The sequence below is a fragment of the Chiloscyllium punctatum genome, chromosome 7 (genome assembly GCF_047496795.1).
Source record: "Chiloscyllium punctatum isolate Juve2018m chromosome 7, sChiPun1.3, whole genome shotgun sequence".
In the NCBI taxonomy this organism is placed as follows: domain Eukaryota; kingdom Metazoa; phylum Chordata; class Chondrichthyes; order Orectolobiformes; family Hemiscylliidae; genus Chiloscyllium; species Chiloscyllium punctatum.
Genome location: NC_092745.1, coordinates 79,733,318 through 79,753,420, shown reverse-complemented (window position 1 = coordinate 79,753,420; position 20,103 = coordinate 79,733,318). Strand labels below are relative to the sequence as shown.

At 40.2% G+C, this 20,103-nt stretch overlaps 1 protein-coding gene across 2 annotated transcripts in view; it reads left to right on the top strand.

Moving 5' to 3' along the window:
* The window catches only part of negr1 (neuronal growth regulator 1), a 529,129-nt gene that overhangs the window by 329,946 nt on the left and 179,080 nt on the right, over positions 1–20,103 (top strand). For both annotated transcript variants that reach the window (XM_072574172.1, XM_072574173.1), the window contains exon 2: positions 15,224–15,456. In XM_072574172.1, the coding sequence (XP_072430273.1) occupies positions 15,224–15,456 (233 nt within the window). The remainder of the gene's footprint in view (positions 1–15,223; positions 15,457–20,103) is intronic.

Below are 20,103 nucleotides of genomic sequence, written 5' to 3'. Positions count from 1 at the left end.
TTTGTGTTATTTTAACAGTAAGAATGTTGCATTTAAAAGAGAAAGCTGAACTATATGTGGTGTTGTACTGCCACATTTAGGCTGCAACAGAGATTTAGTGCAATGAATGATTTCCGTTATAAAATTAAAGGAAATTCATAAACCACAATATTCACCCAGTATTCTTAAATTCTTGTATAGAATGTGGACTTCACCATTTAAGGCAGTATTTATTGCTCATCCCTAATCAGCTTCAGAATCTGGCAGTCTTCACCTTCTTGGCCTGCTGTGGGTTATATGGTGTCAGGAGGGAGTTCCAGGATTTTCACCCAACACAATAAAGGAATAACACTATAGGTGGGGGGGGGGGGGGGGGGGGGGAGGGGGGAGGGGTTGGTGGTGAAAGTGTATTGTTAATGTTACTGGAATGTTAATAATGCATGAGTTCAAGTCCCATGACAACTGATGAATTTTAAACCCAATTGATGGATAAACCAAATACAGACTGAGTGACCACTTTTCAGAACACCTTGGGTCCATGCACAAGCATGACCCCAACCTCCCTTTGGTCGGTCATTTTAATACAACATCCTGCTTGCATGCTCACTTGTTTGTCCTCAGCATGCTGCAATGCTCCAGTGAATCACAGCACAAAGTGGAGGAACAACATCTCATCTTCAGATTAGTCACTTTAGTGATAATAACTAGCCTTCTGGACTTCATATCGATTTCACCTCAGGTTGATGAATCCAATTGCATTCCTTCCCTTTCTTTTGCCATCACTTGTTGTATTCTCTGTCACCATGTCCACTTTCCCCTCTCTCTCCCCGCAATCCAAAATGGACTATCTGTTGTTTCTTGTTTGGCAATTAGACGCACCATTGTTTGGTCATTCTCACATTCCTAACACTTAATTTGCACTATCTACACCCTTTCTTCCCCAGCACTCCACCCCATCCCACTATTGAATAAATGCTGCTCCCTCCACGCATCATGTCAGTTCTGATGAAGAGTCATCTAGATTTGAAACATTAGCTTGCTCTCTCTCCACTGATGGTGCCTGACCTATTGTGATTTCCAGCATTATTTTTTTTCAGTACAGATTCCAGCATCTGTGGTAATTTGCTCCTAACAAAAATCTGGGATTTAAAGCTAGTCTCTGATTGTCATAGATACCCATGTATTCACTGATATCCTTTTAGGGAAGGAAATATGTTATCTTTACAGGTGTTTTCTATGTCAGTCCATGTGATATATACTACAGAGTTGGATCTATATTGAGGCAGATATTTGGAAGGTTATTAGCACCTAACCATGTCAATTAATATAACATCTCAGTTTTACATGTATAATCTGGATTATGTGCTTATTTAGATTGCTATATTTTACACACATAATTTACTGTCCAACTGAATGAGACCTCATTTTATGGAGACCTCTTTTATTTTAGAGTGTCACATGTCATGATGTCATCTTGATGACATCATGATATGTGACACTCTAAATTAAAAGAGGTAAATATATGGTATCTTCTTGGAATTTGTGTACCTCCCTTGTACTCATGGAAGAATAGGAAACCTGTGTTGATAAATATACACATAAGTATTCTCTCTAAATTAAGGCAACACTTTGGCACATGTACAAAACAATGATGGATAATTATCACAACTCGGCTGTGTAGCTTCACTCAGTAGTTGAAGTCGCATGTTGGCCAGACCAGTTAAGTCAACTAGGAGAAAGTGAGGACTGCAGATACTGGAGATCAGAGTCGAAGAGTGTAGTGCTGGAAAAGCACAGCCGGTTAGGTAGCATCTGAGGAGCAGGAGAATCAACGTTTCGAGCATAAGCTCTTCATCAGTCCCGATGAAGGGCTTATGACTGAAACATTGATTCTCCTGCTCCTCAGATGCTACATGACCGGCTGTACTTTTCAAGCACCACACTCTTCAACTCAGACCAGTTACATGTTTCATTTGTCATTATGGACAATCTGTATCCTGCATTATGGTTGGGTCGAGTGCGATACCAGCATCCTCCTCTTTTATGAAGGATGTTAGCTTGTGTACTATTTGGATGTGTTGTCTTTTCATCTTAGGATTTGACCATTGTTTGTGCCAATGTTTTACTACCTGGGTTGGATACAACATTGTAATATTTTTCTAAGAACCCCTATGAAGGTCTTGAACTGTGATGATTTGATCCGACTCAGGTGAATAACAATCTACACATTGTGTGATCATGCTGTTGTACCATTTTCTGCCTTCTTTCCTACAATGGATTGTCTACATGTTGGGTGAGAAGAATGTGAAATAGATCCATCTTCAGATGCAAAGGCTGCTGGTGAGGGTAGACCATTGCCCTGAGGAGTAGCTTGTAGGTTTAATGTGACAATCTGGAACATTGGCAAATCACTTTGTATTTAGTGATCATGCATTTCAATGAATAATGGACCAGTACACTGAGAATAATGAGGAGAGAAGTTAATGTGTCGAATACCCCAAATCCTGCACATCTCAGAAGGATGCAATAGTGTATGGCAGCCTGCTGTTGGTCACAATTTGCTGAGGAATATCAAACATACTGGATATGGTGGTTAATTTGTCAACAAGTATTGCAATATTGGTACCTTTGATTTGTTCCACAAAAGGAAATTTAGTGGAATGATCAGTCACCAGAATGTATTCATATCCTTGGACTAGAAAATAACAATTATGATTTTGTACTGTGGTTCAGAAGAAATTATATGTGGAATAAGAGGTTCTTCCAATTATTCATATTGATGGAGTTGGCATGTTTCACATGATTTGATAAGTTGATCAATGTCCAAATAGATTCACATGCCCAATCTTTTGGATTTTTTTCGGCGCCCATCTGATGCGTATGCACAGTCAAGCGTGTTTTGATATGAAATTTGGGGAATAACCACATTACATTTCTGGAGAGTCCTACATCATCTCTGAATGATAAAAAAAATATGCTTGCTCGGGGACTTATTGAATGTGATCAGAATATCTGCTGATGTTCAGCTTGAGCTATTGGACCAAAGGGTCTGTTTCTGTGCTGTATAACTCTATGACTCTAAGAATGGAGAATGTATGACCATGGAGGGTGGCATTGGTCGAGCTGTTGTGGGAGTACGAATGTGTAAATTAAAGGGTGTTGTAGAAAACGTCAGCTGTGAAGCCAAGAAGAAATGTACATTCCAGGCAATTTCAAATTTAATCATTTAGGTGAATGAGAAGTCAAGGTACATTTTCAAGGACTGAGTTGTTTAGGAATAGGACTTCATGCTGTGTATAGGCAGCAAGTTTCAAGTAAATTTTAGATAAAGCTAAATAGAGTTGATTTTGAAAAGATTTGGCAAGTCAAATAAATGTGAGCTGTCAGCATCAGCAGAATTGTATTCAAATATATTCTATAAACTCATGGTCTGGCATATCTCCAAACTCTAATATTATCATCAAATCAAGATCAATTCTAGTTCAATGAAGATTGCAGGAGGACATGCAAAGTGTAGCATCAGGCGTACCTGCATCAATCCAGTGAAGCTACAATGCAGGATTATTTGTGTGCCAAACAGCAGAATCTGTATGTAATGGACAGGGCTAAGTAATTCCAAAACTAATAGATCATATACTAACTTTGCAGTTCTGCATATCTGGTTGTAAATGATGGTAGACAATTGAACAACTAACAGGAGAAGATCCCTACCTTCAGCAGTGGGAGAGCCCAGCACATCAATGTAACAATAAGGTTGAGTTATTTGCAACCATCTTCAATCAGAAGTTCTGAGTGGATTAACCATCTTGACCTCCTGATGAGTTCACTATCATCATCATTTTCAAACAATGTGATTCAGTTCACGTGCTATGAAGAAATGACTGAAGGCACTGTACACGACAAAGAATGGGCCCTGCCAATATTTTGACGTTGTGTTCTAGAATCTATTCTAGCATATGGCCAACAATATGGAAAATTGAGCACCACTGATACATAGTGACATTATTGTGTACCTTCTACAAGATGCACCTTCCATGCAAAGAATGGAGGTATATGGACCAAGGGCAGACAGAAAGGAATAGTTTAATTTGGCATGTTCCTGTGCTGTTCTATGTTTTAAAATCTCCAATATTTATCACCTAGGAAAACAGAAGCTACATAGAAACACCACCACTTGAACGTACCCCTTCAAGCAACATAATATTCTGTTTTTTTCCCCTGGGTGTTGTTTGCTGTCCTAATATCTCCTGATTTGGTGACCATGGTTTTATGCCTCTGTAAAATGTTTTAGGGACATAATTATGCATTGAACATGAAAATTAAATACAAGTTATTACTGATGGAGCAAAACAATTGTAGGTCATTGAACGTGAGAGTGACTGTTCCTGGGCACAGAGCACAAACTTCAAAGATACCGATATTGAAATGCTAGCTCCTGAGGATGTGCATTGTCCAAACTAACTCCAACCTTAAATTTCATTGTTAGCAAAAGAAGCAACTTACATTTAAATATTTGAAAGTACAGGAATACCTCTTCAATTACCAAAAGCTACTCAATAAATCAAGGTTTTGATGAAACTAGTTACAAAACGATATCCAATCCAAAAATAACTTGAAATAATTTCTGCATTAATATCCAATACAAACTGCTGCAGATTTGACAGACTGTTATTCAAATTGTGGTTCATGCTTTTTTATATTGTACAACATCTGCAAACAGGACAGCCACTCAATATGGGAATAGCATATTGGAGTTTGCAGCAGAGCAAGGACATCCTTTGAACTTGCAAGTGTGAGCAGCAAAGATAGAAAAATCAAAGCAAGATAATGAGATTAACTTATCTTGGTTTATTTATGAAGCTTATTTGCAAAGCATTCATTAATAATATTTAATAGTATATAGACAAAATACTATCCCGGTGCACAATAATAGTATATTATATTATCAGCTAATGAAGAATAATTATGGAACAAGAGGATCGAAAAAAGCAATAATGAAGAAAAAGTGCATGTTATTAGTGGCAGGTTCCAAATTCAAAGTGGCTATATAATAGAGAATTATGTCACTGTGCCTAAAGATGATGAATGTTACCAAGAAAACCAATAACTTTGTATATTAGGAGAACTACAAAGTGACTTACAGTAGAATTGATTCGGTTTTGGTGAAATGCTAGCATGATAATATTAGTAATTTTATATGGATCAAGTTTATTTGATGAAGATAACAGCAGCTACCAGAAATGCATATAATGAAAACATTGGGATATAGTATCAAAAAGATGAATCTTCATTGGGTTCAAGGCAATTATCAACATTTATGAAGGGGATTTCAAAAGTTGATTAAGGTACTTTGTTATGCTATGGATGCAAATACCAGAAAACGCACGTTGAAAATTTGGAGTAGCAGGTTAATAGACTCATAGAATGAGTTAAAAAGATTGATCCTTGAAGCAGACAAAAATACATAGATTCATGTGGAAAACTAAATATGCTTCTGGAGACAGTCAGGAAATGGTGGAAAAAATGCATCAAAGTTCTGTTACTCCCACATAAAAGATTATTTTGTTCTCGTGACTTAATACCTTTCCTACCTTTTCAATCTTGTCCAAGGCTTTTCAGCATCTGTTTAACATGGTTCTTACTGAAATCCAAACATTTTGGGTTTAAAGTATTTTAAATATAGCCTGCGTCTAATTTGAAAGTCAATATTTTTCCTGTTATACCATGCAGAAAAGGGTAAATCCATCAAGGTTTCACCTTTTTGTAATTTTAACCAGCTCTTTTGGGAAAGTGTCAAGGATACCAAACCAAAAGCAACAAGTTTTTCTTCACATTTGAATATTGCCTCCCAACAATGTCACTGAAATCTGATTGCCATTTTATTTTCTGCCTGAGCAGGAAAGTTACAGTTCCTTGGCTTTCACCTGCAACAGGTCAGGTTATACAATGAAAAGTAAAGCCTGAAGAAAAGTATGTTTTCTGTTTCCTTTATTGAAACCAGGAGAGCCAGGCATGTTTCTCTAGGTCCCAGAATAAAACCTAGAATTTGCATATCTCAGGCTGCTGCTTGAACCTTACTTCTAAAAAATGAGATCCTGTGAAATGGCCCCAAACTCTGAACCTACCACATCCAACATGCAGTATGACGGATGTGAGTCTGGACTTGGCTGTGCATGAAAGTTTGCATGGTTAGCTGTGCCAATTTGTTAGCAACATCCTGCTTCTTGGTGAACTTTCTCAAGGCGGGATGAAGTTTGGTAAAGCTACCTGCCTGAGGTCACAAGTAGCTAATAATGTCAGATAAATATTAAAGGCTCATTGTCAGACGTTAGCTGTAATGTTCAAAATGGCTTGCAGGACCCCTGAGGCATCGGGCATGAGGCCACCTATATGTAGGTGCCCACTAGTGGTAGACCTGGGAAAAGCAGGTGTTGCAGACTCCCGACTTACCTGGACACAGCTTCAGGCACTTTTCTGGACAAGACTCCTTCACAGCGATAACCTTGCATTTGATGTTAGCTATAGGTCATCTTGATAAAGACACCCTCTTTCTCCTTTCTCTCAAGAGCAGGTTCTGCTCCTTCATACTAAAGTGCCTTCAATTGACCTTCCACAAATGAGACCCTGTATCCCCATTCTTTCTTGTCCTTAAATGGACCTGCCACTAAGTAGTCAATTCTGGGAGAACACTGCCAGACACTGTTTCCCACAAGTGGGGTTATTAACCAAAAAGCCATTCCCATGTATCCATGTGCAGTTTCTGAACTGAATGATTTGCCATGATCTCTACAGGATGAGACTCTGGCATTAAAGTAGTCTATTCTCATGATATCCTATCCAAAAATAGCTTGAAATAATTTCTGCATTAATATCCAATACAAACTGCTGCAGATTTGAAAGATTGTTATTCATGCTTTTTATATTGTACAACACCTACAAACAGGACAGCCACTCAATATGGAAATAATGTATTGGAGTTTGCAGCAGAGCAAGGACTTGCAAGTGTGAGCAGCAAAGACAGAAAATCAAAACAAGATAATGAGATTAACTTATCTTGGTTTACTTACGAAGCTTATTCGCAAAGCATTCATTAATATTATTTAATTGTATATAGACAAAATACTATTCCGGGTGACTCTGAACTGTCTTCTGAGTAATTAGGGATGAGCAATAAATGCTGCCAACATTGCCCACATCTGTGAATGAATCAGAAAAAAATCAAATCTTCCTTCATTGTCAAAACAGCAGAATGGAAAGGTAAATAACTACGTGAACGATTAAATTTTAAGGACCACAAAGATCTCAGCTTGATCCTTGGCACATCCTGAGTTAGCTATTCAAGGCAGAGATCCTGTTAAATTCATACCAGCGACCTTTCTAACTAGTGATTTAAAAGTGTGAAGCAGAAGAACAACAAATAACAGGGAGAGATGTCAGCTGTTGAAAAGCAAAGGTGTAATATGGCATTTCTCATAGCTCATATACTGTAGATGCTAGAAAGCAAAAATAAAAAGAAAATTAGTGCAAAGCAGGAGAGACAACAAAAATACTCATAACTTTTTATATATAACACCTTTTCATGAAATAAAAGGTCACGTGACACTTCACAGCAGCATTTTAAAACAAAGTTTGATATTGAGCCACTTAGTTCTATTAACCTGATCAAAAACCTGGAAACAAAGCTAGGTTGTAAAGAGATTCTTAAAGGAGAAAGAGAATGAATAGGCCAAGAGGTTTAGAAAGCGAATTTAAAACATTAAAGCCATGTCAACTGAGGACATAGCTACGATTGATGGAACAATTAAATTCACAAATGTGGATGAGGTCAGAACTAAAAGAGTGCAGGTAACTTGGAAGGTTATGAGACTGGAGACCATTACAGAGATACTGACTCATGAGACCTTGGAGAGACTGGAGACCATTACAGAGATACTGACTGGTGAAACCATGGAGAATCTGGAGACTTTACAGGGATACTGACTGGTGAAACCATGGAGAGACTGGAGGCCATTACAGAGATACTGACTGGTGAAACCATGGAGAATCTGGACACTATTACAAAGATACTGACTGGTGAGACCATGGAGAGAATTAAAAGGAAAAGTGAAAATTTTAAATTTGAAGTATCTCTTACCGAGCAACCAATATATAGGTCAGTGACACCAGTGATGAGTGAACAGAACTTGAGCCAGTAAGGACTCGAGAAACTGGGAAGTCAGCCATGATGAATTGTAATAGTGCAGTAGAGAGCAAGTTGAAATGACTTCACAGAGGCTGGTATCCGATCACCAAGTCACCCTTTATTTATATGTGGAGAGTCCTTGACATTGATCCAGATCTCAGAGTGAACAAAACCTCTGACACTCCTGTTTCTGTCTGTCAGCCAGGGTTACCTGATTGAACCAGATTAACAGCCCCAATCAAGGAACTCATGTTGTATGAGGACCACCTGGCTGACGACCTTACAGTCACTATAGGGGGAAAGAAATGTCAATGAGTTCTTCAACAACAACTACGTGATGCAGGGATGGAGTCAGCTGATTCTTATGGAAGTGGAAATAGGCAATTGTAGTGATGATGTGGAAATATATGAACACCTCAGTCCATTAACTGAAAGAGAGAAAATGATAGGTTAATCTTGCAGTTAATACCTTTCAACATGGTTTTAATTTGAGTGATGCTCTCTTTTACAAATTAAAATAGAATGAGATGTTCACAGATGTACAGATAAAGCCTCAACTATTAATTGAGGCCATTGAAACAGGCTCAGTGCTTTGTCAATGGGGCTCTTGTGTGTTTGTTAAGTGCTTTTAGAACTGTATGTTGCAAATTATCCTTGCAAGATGAAATACTGAGAATATAATAATGGAAAAGGCCAGCTTTGAAATTGTGATTTTTACTTAACTGCAATATGTTAATAATCTGACATTTTACCAGTCACTGATATTGATACGCATGATTTATGAGATTTGTCGCTGCTCCATATATAATTCTTGGCCCTCTTTGACAGAATACAGTTCTCTTAACAAATGTGAACTAAATTGCATTCTATAATTGAATATGTCAAAGCTTGTATGTATATAATTCACAGTCTGCATTATGACACATGACACACACAGAAAATTGCATTGACCTCCAGAATTTGTTTAAAAAGCATACGTAATTTCCTGGGTTAATCTGGTTCATACAGTTATCAGAAAACTATTCCTCAAATGACTTAGAGTTCACTTAAAATGAGATAATGCCATGGCAAATGTTTCATCAATTTCAATGTATAAGTGGCCATAAATTTACTTTTTTTAGCGCATTCTACTTGCAACTCTTGTTCCTAGACTTTGGAAAACTGGCGATTTAACTGAGGAAAGAAGAACCTTGGGGAGCGGGCAAGTGACTTCAAATAACTGCTTGATGTCCTTTTTCATGTCTCACTGGGAACAACAATGGACATGAAAAGTTGCAGCTTTATCATTGTTGGTGTTCGATGCCCATACTTGTTGGAGTCACAGAAAAACCAAAACTGCTTTACCAATTCTAGTGTGATTTTAATCTCTACATTTTCTGTATTACTGTCCTTGAAATTATACATTCTAGGTGGGACAAATGGTTGACCTCTTTGATGTTCTGTTACCTAATGATGTCAGGGTGAGTAGTGATTTTCATATGGAGATCCAGATTTGAGTAGACAAGGGACCTGATCAACTAGAACTGAGTGGTAACTTCTCATGTTAAAAAAAAAACTCCACTCAAGGATTTTATTTTTGTCCTGAGCAAGTGTCATCCTTGTTCTGTGGAACTACCACATGAGAACAGATTTGGAGTTAGAAATCAGGCTCTGGGCCTTTTTAAAGACTTCACAGTCACCAAGTCCTTAAAAGACAAAGTTAGAACGTGTTTCTTCTACAGCTGTTGTCTTTTTTATGTCTTCTACATTAGAATAATACAGGATTTAAATATCAGAAGCGAGTTTCAGATAAATGATCAATGGCCATTGTCCATCCAGAATGGCTTAAAGCTAAAAAGCCAATGTTTTAAAAAAGATTATGGCTGTTTGCACTCATTTGTGGTTAACTGATCTTTTCAGCTCTTCTTAGTGATGCATTGCTCTTGGAAATGAAAATGCTAGGGATTTACTGTCTGTGTATCCCACAGATAACATTCATCCTGATATGTCCATTTTAAATGGACTGCAATAGTTCAAAAAGACGGCTCACCATCACATTCCCTAAGATGGGCAAAAATGACAGTGACACCCACATCCCCAAATTGAGTACTTTAAAAAATTCAGGGGAAAGATGGCATTCTAGACTATTCAGTTCAAACTTTCTGAATGCTTAAGATTGCCTGCATTGACTAAGCAAAGGTCACTTGACTCTTGAGAAACATCGTAACCACCTTGACAGCCCTTTTTATTTAATAAAGACTGTTCCAGAAGTTTTCATGGGTATACACACAATGTTTGAAGTTATGAATACAACATGAATGTTATTAGTTTGATCTTTTACATATTTATATAAGTAATAAAAATTGGGGAAAAAGTACATTACAAACTATTTCCAATTGAAAATTGCAACAGTGTTAAACTTATCTTCATATATCATGTTTCATTCTTGGTTTTCTCCATACAATTGTAACTCTTTTTACTTACAACATGCATTTCATGTCAATCATATATCCTAAGGGCAAAACATTTCAAGTCCAACGTTTCAGCAAGTGTAACAGTAATAAACTTTTCTCTACACACTGTTTTCTACTTTAAAATGTCTCAATAAAATGTCAATACTCATCATGTTCAGAGTGTACATTCCATGTGTGACTCAGTCTGAGAGGCTCAACAGTTTCCTGCACAATGGTGTACTATGGCGAAAGGACCTTTAGAAAGCAGTCTTTCCCCATTGCGCCACAGCAACATCTGACCCAAGCTTTAGGATATCCCTCAGCCAGTTTCAACACTTACTCAAGAATAATTCTTTGCACTGAAAGACCAATAGTTTCAAACAGACCAGAGGCAAATTTTCACCAAGTTGATAGTCCCATAACCACAGTTGATTTTTGTCTTGGTCTGCATCCCTGGAATCTGCCCTTGGAACATAGAGTCCCATGACATGGAGCTGCTTTAGAGAAACCTCAACAAAAACCACTGCATCTCTTTTCAGCATTTCTTTCCAAAAACACATTAAACAAGGGAGTGGACAACAGTCATAGTTACTTAAAGCCACCTTGAGGACAACATGAGGAGGGTTTGAGATTCTAAGACTGTAGGAAGTATCTGGCAGGAAGGGTGTTGTTTTACTGGCAAGCAAACTGTATCTTGGTGCTTTTCTGTAAGTTCTGGCAAATACCAAATGACTTTGACAATCTGCTCATGGAACTCAGTGACAAGGTCTGTCATCTCTGTTTTCCACATGGTTGCCAGGGCATTGTGCTGACTACTTGTAGTCGAAGGTATTTTTGCATAAATGTCTCCAATAAGGTATGGCATGGTCTTGGAGTATTCTGTTGCAATGTGACCAGATCCATCCTTCACAACACCAGAGATAGACAGGTAGAACCTCAGTGTGGTGATTGCACATTGAATGTCCATGTATAAGTCAATGTGACTGGGGCCATCAGGATGAGAATGACTTGGGTACGTTTTCTCCCCCTCTATGTAGAGGCTTGAGCATCATGTCTCTAAGAATACAGTTGATTTTCAACCTCGAGATAAAGTGGTAGATGGCTCAGGTGATCACTATAGCGAGGAGAAGTATGGGCTAGAACTGTGTCACATGTAACAATGCTGATGATGCCTTGTACATGAACCAGTTTCTTACCTGCAGCTACTCACACCTTCCAGGATTTAGTGCATGCCCTGTGCTCCTCACACCGTATTCCCAATATGATCAGGTAATCTGACTTGGTGAAAATTGTGCTCTGCATTTACCTATATAAGATTACATTTAATAACAAACATCAAATGCTGGCAAGTGGGACTAGATTAATTTAGGATATCTGGTCAGCGTTCATGAGTTGGACCGAAGGATTTGTTCCATGCTGTACATATCTATCAGTGGTAGCTCAATCTGAGACATATTAAGGAAATGTTATTTAAATTAAGGTGATTACTTAGAGTCATAGAGCTGTCCAGCATGGAAACAAACCCTTCAGTCCAATTTATCCATGTTGACCAGATATCCCAAAACAATTCAATCCCATTTGTCAGCATTTGGTCCATATCTCTCTAAACTTTTCCTATTCAAAGACCCATCCATATGCTTTATAAATGTTGTAATTGCATCAGCCACCAGCATTTCCTCTGGCAGCTCATTCCATACATGCTCCACACTCTGTGTGAAAACGTTTCCCCTTAAGTCCCTTTTAAGTCTTTCCCCTCTCATTTTAAACCTATGCCCTCTAGTTCTGGACTTCCCCACTCCAGGGAAAAGACCATGTCAATTTATCCTATCCATGCCCCTCATGATTTCATAAACCTCTATAAGGTCACCCCTCAGCCTCCGATGCTGTAGAATAGATATCTCCAACCTATTCAGCCTCTCCCTAAAGATCAAACCCTCCATCCATGGCAACATGCTTGTAAATCTTTTCTGAACTCTTTCAAGTTTCACAACATTTTTCCTACAGGAGTATCCCAAAAGTGGCCTAACTAATGTCCTGTACAGTCACGGCATGACCTCCCAACTTCTGTACTGAATGCACTGACCAATAAAGGCAAGCGTACCAAATGCTTTCTTCATTATCCTGTCTCTCCGTGACTCTACTTTGAAGGAACTGTGAACCTGCACTCCAAGGTCTCTTTGTTCAACAACACTCCGCAGGACCTTACCCTAAGTCCATCCCTAATTTGCTTTTTCACATTTATCTAAATTCAACTCCATCTGCCACTCCTTGGCCCATTGGACCATCTGATCAAGGTCCCATTGTACTCTGAGATAACCTTCCTGGCTGTCCACTACACTGCCAAGTTAGATGTCATGTGTAAACTTCCTAACTATACTTCTTATGTTCACATCCAATCATTTATATAAATGACAAAAAGCAGTGGATCTAGCATTGATCCTTCTGGCACAATGCTGGTCACAGGCCTCTAGTCTGAAAAACAATCTTCCTCCACCACCCTCTGTCTGCCACCTTTGAGCCAGTTCTGTATCCAAATGGCTAGTTCTCTCTGTATTCCATATGATCATACTTGCTAACCAGTCTACCATGCAGAACCTTGTCAAACACCTTAGTTAAGTCCATAATAGATCACATCCACTGCTCTACCTTCATCAATCCTCTTCTTTACTTCTTCAAAAAACTCAAGTTAGTGAGACACAATTTCCCACGCACAAAACCATGCTGACTATCCTTAATCAATCCTTGCCTTTCCAAAAACATATAAATCCTGTCCATCAGAAACCCCTTCAACAACTTGCCCACCAATGATGTCAGGCTCAGCGGTCTATAGTTCCCTGGCTTTTGCTTACCACCTTTCTTAAATAGTGGCACAACATTAGCCAAGATACAGTCTTCCAGCACCTCATCTGTGGCTATGGTCCTGGGGATTTGTCGACCTTTATGCATTTTAAGACATCCAGCACCATTTCCTCTGTACAATGGATATTTTTCAAGATGTCACTATTTATTTCCTCAAGTTCTGTAGCTTCCATATGCTTCTCCACAATAAACACTGTTGCAAAATATTCATTTAGTATGTCTCTCATCTCCTGCAGTTCCATACATAGGTATCCTTGCTGATCTTTAAAGAGTCCTACTCTTTCCCTAGTTACTCTTTTGTCCTTAATGCATTTGTAGAACCTCTTTGATTCGCCTTAATCCTACTTGCCAAATCTATCTCATGTTCCCTTTTTGCCCACCTGATTTCCCTCTTAAGTATTACTTTTACTGCTTTTATCTTCATCTAGGGATTCACTCAACCCCTGCTATCTATACCTGACATATGCATCCTTCTTTTTCTTGACCAAAACCTCAGTTTCTGTTATTAAAATTGCAAGGACATAAAAAATGGATAATTCCTTATTCCAGTGGTCTTGGTGCAGTGCAACACTTTCCAAATGTACCAGTCAGGGAAATATGGATTGTAGACTGTTTTATTCAATGTAATTAAATCAGGGTGTGGGTTCTGTATTAAGTTGATAATACTTCCAGTCAATTCATTCCTCCATTGTGGATTTCATCCAGCTATTCCATCTTCTGCAGAAAGATCTTGCTAAGTTTCTTCTCAAACCCCATCCCCAAAAGTAAATCAAGCAAAATGACCAAAAACCTTATTAATCGTATGTTCTACATTACACATACTTGATTGATTATCTTCCAAACCAAGATATTAGAGCTGAAGAGAAATATCTCATTTCTACACAGCTTTCAATCATCTGTTGCATTTATTGTAACAACTCTCATCACAGTCCTATTAGTCTAATTACTTTTATATATAGTGCTTAAGCAACACAATATTAATTACTTCTTCCATTCTTTAGTGGAAGGTAGACAAGGTCGAACAGATTATGTGATACCATAGACAGCCATAGACTCCGTATGATGTTCTTTACTACAATATGCTATGATTATTCAAGCAATATTAACTAAAGGGGTACAGAAGCTGAACAGAAAGATGTCCTAAAGGACTTATGAATCATGAGCATCTCATCAATTTCTCTCAATAGAGCATTCACAGTATGAAAGATTGGGCTAGTTGAGCATGCTCAGTATATTAAGAAGATAAGTACATTGCAATGGGATTTTTTTTCTGATTGCCAGCGGATTTCTTTTAGCTGACAGTTAAATGAGACTGGCAAGGTTTTCACCAATTGTTAAACATGTATTTTGCAAGGTTAAGAAATCTAGACCCCTGAGGATAAGACCTTGAGCTTTCCCTTCTAACACTTAAGCAATAAAATTCAGTTGGTCAGGCACTTACATGTAAACTTATAAATAAGAAGCAGGAGTAGGCCAATCAGCCGCTCTAGCCTGTTCTATGATTGAATATAATCATGGCTGATCTCATTGTGTTCTTAACTCTAAAGTCTTGCCTTCCCCAATGACCTTTGACTTCCTTGCAGAAAATTGATGTTAGTAGATTAGCTGCCTGTTCAGCACCATTGCTTTGACAAGGAACATTGACTGAATTAGAAAGGACATTTAAAAAAACAGTTTGAAGAAATGCATAACAAAATCATGGGATGAAATTGTATTTTCTTGAAATGAAATGAATATGAAACTAATATTTTCTGTCTCTGATTGTCCACAGGTGCTATCTTGAAGATGCTGCTTCAAAGGGAGCGTGGCTGAACCGGTCCAGCATCATTTTTGCAGGGAATGACAAATGGTCCGTGGATCCACGGGTGTCTATTGCATCAGGTGGTAAACGGGAATATAGTCTGCAGATTCAGAAAGTAGAAATCACTGACGATGGTCCATATACCTGCTCAGTCCAGACCCAGCACAATCCTAAAACATCACAAATGCATTTGATAGTACAAGGTAAGTTATTTGAAAATATTTCAAGTTTTGGGAACTTCGCATGAGTTCATCAAGATTCAAAATCAGAGGGACAGAATCACTTCTATTAATTGGAAGCTAGTTCAGCAGTATATAATGTTGATTACCGACAAATATACTTTACTCCAAATTCTTTTTTAGTCTCCTTTGACTTGTTCCAAAGGCAATGATGCCTTCTGATATTGATGCAAGAGGCCATTCTGCTGAATAATTTAGATATTATAAAGGACACCTTACAGGCATAACGTGTACCCATTCGAAGATGCAGCAGTGATGAGTGGGTCATGATCAGATCAAGCTGACCTTTTTTCCCTTAGTCTAGGAGCATTAAAACTAATTTTAACTGAGCTGACATTTGCAAATTCAGCAAAGAATGAATTTGAACCTGAAACTATCAAGGTCAAATTCACACTAAGTAGCACTTTCATAACTGATGAATACTACAAATTGACTTTAAAATAATTTTTATGGCATTGCTAAAATTCAAAACAGAACTGAGACTATAAATGCATTAGAAACAAGAGGCAAAACATTTTAGGCCCGGAGCTTTCAGGAGAGTGAGTAAATGGTAGGGAACCTAATTAGACAGGAGTCAAAGCATAATTTCTCTCTGGTGAGTCAATTTTTGCTATTAAATGCTCAGAATCTTGCAGGCAGGATGGCTTTTTTGCCTCCTGTTTGGCATTCATTAGCATGTCATGAAAATTTGTTCATACTCCAGAACACTGGAACTATGTTTACAGTTGCAATCATGTTTGGTAAAAGCCAGAAACATGTTCACAATTATGACCATATTACCACTCTGATGAATATAGACTTCTATAGTTACTTGCCTCCCTCATAACCAAGTCATTTCTTTGCACAAAGGCTTGCAATGTAATGGGTGAAGCTTTTCCTAGTCAAACACCTCATGAAAAGACTGTTAAATGCAGCCTTGCTTGTCGTTATTAATCACTTACAGTATAAGGATGAAGCCAGTCCAAGTCAACAAACCTGTCCAAGTGAAGCAGCCATTTTGGATGAAGTCAGCAAATCTAAGTGAGGCAGAGTGTAAAAGGGGCCTGAAGTCATTTGGAAGCATTACAGCTAAGGGTCAGGTAAGAGTCATCTGGGTAAGGAATATTAGGAAATGGAAATTGTTTGTTGGAGACATTGGAAAGATCCTGGGGAATAGAAAGCAGAGAGGAGAATCACAGTGATAGGGACAATGGGAAGAAAGAAGGGTCTGAGCTGCACATTTAGTGTGGGGATCACAATGGGGTAACTGGTGTATTGGGAAGGAAGAACAAGCAGGTGAATTGAATAAGGGGTGGTGTGAGGCTCAGGTTGTGCATGAGAATTGAGGTGGGAATGAGATCAGAGCAAGAAAATCAAAGGAGATAGTGTATGAGCCAAATAGTCACAGCATGAGAATGAAGTAAGACAGAGGAGATAATGCTATCTACAGTGATGGAGGGAAAAATACAGCTGAGAGGGGAGAGGGTGAAGGATTCAAATGAAAAATTCACAAACCCTATCAGCTCCAGAAGGTACTCAGGTCACTGTTGTTTACTCTCAGAAGGCAAGCTGCACAGATGGTCACCCCAAGTACAGTCAATTCATTCACACTGTTCATGTGCCTTTGGATGATAGGGGTTGGCACAGCTCCTGACAATGTCATAGCCCATTCAAAACTGACATAGAGTCTTGCTGTGTAAGTTGTAATCCCAATCATTGTGAATCCAACATGAATCACTGAAGCAGGCAAGCCAATCACATACTAACACTCTGGAAATTTGGGTATGAGTGGAAATGCATTGTATTAACTTGAGAGGGGAGAGGGTGAAGGATTCAAATGAAAAATTCACAAACACTATCAATCAGCTCCAGAAGGTACTCAGGCCACTGTTGTTTACTCTCAGGAGGCAAGCTGCACAGATGGTCACCCCGAGTACAGTTGAGTATGAGTATACCAATGAGTATGAGAATGTGACTGGTCCAATTACTGTTTGGGTGCAGGATTAAAATCTATTGCTTGAACCGCTAGAAGATTCTTCACAACCATAGAGCCCCATGCCCGTGTGAAGTTGCTTCCCTGCTTTCCGAAGTACACCTCTCAGTCTTGACAATAATCATTAATATCAGTAGGTATCCAGGCTAGTACCTTGCTTTTATTTATAATTCACTCATGGGATGTCAGCATCACTGGCTTGGCCAGCATTCATTAATCATCTAGGGTGGCACAGTGGCTCAGTGGTTAGCACTGCTGCCTCACAGCACCAGGGTCCCAGGTTCGATTCCAGCCTCAGGCGACTGTCTGTGTGGAGTTTGCACATTCTCCCTGTGTCTGTGTGGGTTTCCTCTGGGTGCTCCGGTTTCTTCCCATAACCCAAATATGTGCAGGGCAGGTGAATTGGCCATGGTAAATTGCCCATAGTGTTAGGTGCATTAGTCAGAGGGGAAATGGGTCTGGGTGGGTTGCTCTTCAGAGGGTCAGTGTGGACTGGTTGTGCCAAAGGGCCTGTTTCCACACTGTAGGGAGTCTAATCTAATCCCTAGTTGACCTTGAGATTGCAGTCTTGAACTGCTACAGTCCATCTGGTGTGGGTACACCCTCAATGTCAGTAGGGAGGGAGTTCCAGTGTTCTGGCTCATGATTGTTGGGAATACTTCAGCTTTATATTCTGCACTGATATGTTGAGACCCTTTCTCCCGGCTCCTGCACAGCCCCTGTCGCTCTGTTACTCGTCCTTGATCTCTTTATTTCCAACTGCCGTCGAGACATTGACCACCTCAATCTGTCCATCCCCCTCACACACTCTAAACTATCACCCTCACAACGTGCAGCCCTCCACTCCCTCTGCTCTAATCCCAACCTCACCATCAAACCAGTACACAAAGGGTGACGGGGTGGGGTGGGAGCAGTAGTAGTTTGGTGCACCAACGTCTACACCACTGAAGCCAGGTGCCAATTCGAAGACACCACCTCCTACTGTCCCGTCAACCACGACCTCACCTCTGATCACCAAACCATCTTCTCCCAGACAACATACAATCTCAACACCTCAGAGGATCTCCCTCCCACAGCTTCCAGCCTCATAGTTCAGGAACCCCACACCACCTGCTTCTACTTCCTACCCAAGATTCACAAACCTGACTGCCCCAGCCAGCCTATTATCTCAGCCTGCTTCTGCCCCACTGACATCATCTCCACATACCTTGATACTGTCCTATCCCCTGGTCCAGGAACTCCCCACATACTTTCAGGACATCACCCACGTTCTCCACGTCCTCTGTGACTTTTGCTTGCCTGGCCCCAAACACTTACCTTCACCATGTACATCCAGTCCCTATACACCTCTATCCGCCATGACGGGGTGTCTCCAAGCCCTCCATTTCTTCCTCTTCCGGCATCCCCCTTCCACTGATACTTTCATTTGTTAAGCTGAACTGGCCCTCACCCTCAATAATTTGTCCTTTGAATCCTCCCACTTCCTGCAGACGAAAGGGGTAGCCATGGACACCCGCATGGGTCCTAGCTATGCCTGTCTCTTTGTCGGTTACATGACTCAGTCCATCTTCTGTAGTTACACCGGCATCATTCCCCACCTGTTCCTCCATTTCATTGATGACCGTATTGGCACCACCTCAAGCTCCCACAAGAAGGTTGAACAGTTCATCAACATCACCAACACACTCCACCCCAACCTGAAGTTCACCTGGACCATCTCAGGCACCTCCTCCCCTACCTAGACCTCTCCATCTCTGTCAATGGTGACACAACTCAACACTGACATCTTCTACAACCCACTGACTCCCACAGCTACCTGGATTACACCTCCTCCCACCCTGCCTCCTATAAAAATGCTATCCCATATTCCCAATTCCTCTGCCTCCGCCGCATCGGTTCCCAAGAGGACGAGTTCCAACACAGAACAGATGGCCACCTCTCATGTGGTTGATGATACCCTCCAACGCATCTCATCCATGTTCCGCACCTCTGCTCTCGAACCCCATCTCTCTAACCACAGCAAGGACAGAACCACCCCCCCTCCCCACCCCGGTCCTCACCTTCCACCCCACAAACCTCCATATACATTGCATCATCCTCTGCCATTTATGCCACCTACAGACCGACCCCACCACCAGCGCTATTTTTCCCTCCCCATCTCTATCCGCTTTCCATAAAGAGTATTCCCTCCGCCACTCCCTCGTCAAGTCCATGGCCCCCACCAACCCACCCTCTCCTATCGACACCTTCCCCTGCTACTGCAGGAATTGCAAAACACCACCCACATCTGCCCCCTCTCCTCCGTTCAAGGGCCCAGAGGAGCCTTCTACATCTATCAAAGTTTTACCTGCACTTCCACACATGACATTTACTGTATCTGTTGCTCCTGATGCGGTCTCCTCAACATTGGGGAGACAGGATGCCTACTCGCAGAGCGCTTCAGAGAACATCTCTGGGACACCTGCACCAACCAACTGTACCACCTCATGGCTGCTCACATCAACTCCCCCTCCCACTCCGCCAAGGACATGCAGGTCCTGGGTCTCCTCCATTGCCAATCCCTAACCACCTGACACCTGGAGAAAGAACAGCCTTGGGACCCTCCAACCCCACGGCATCAATGTGCATTTCACCAGTTT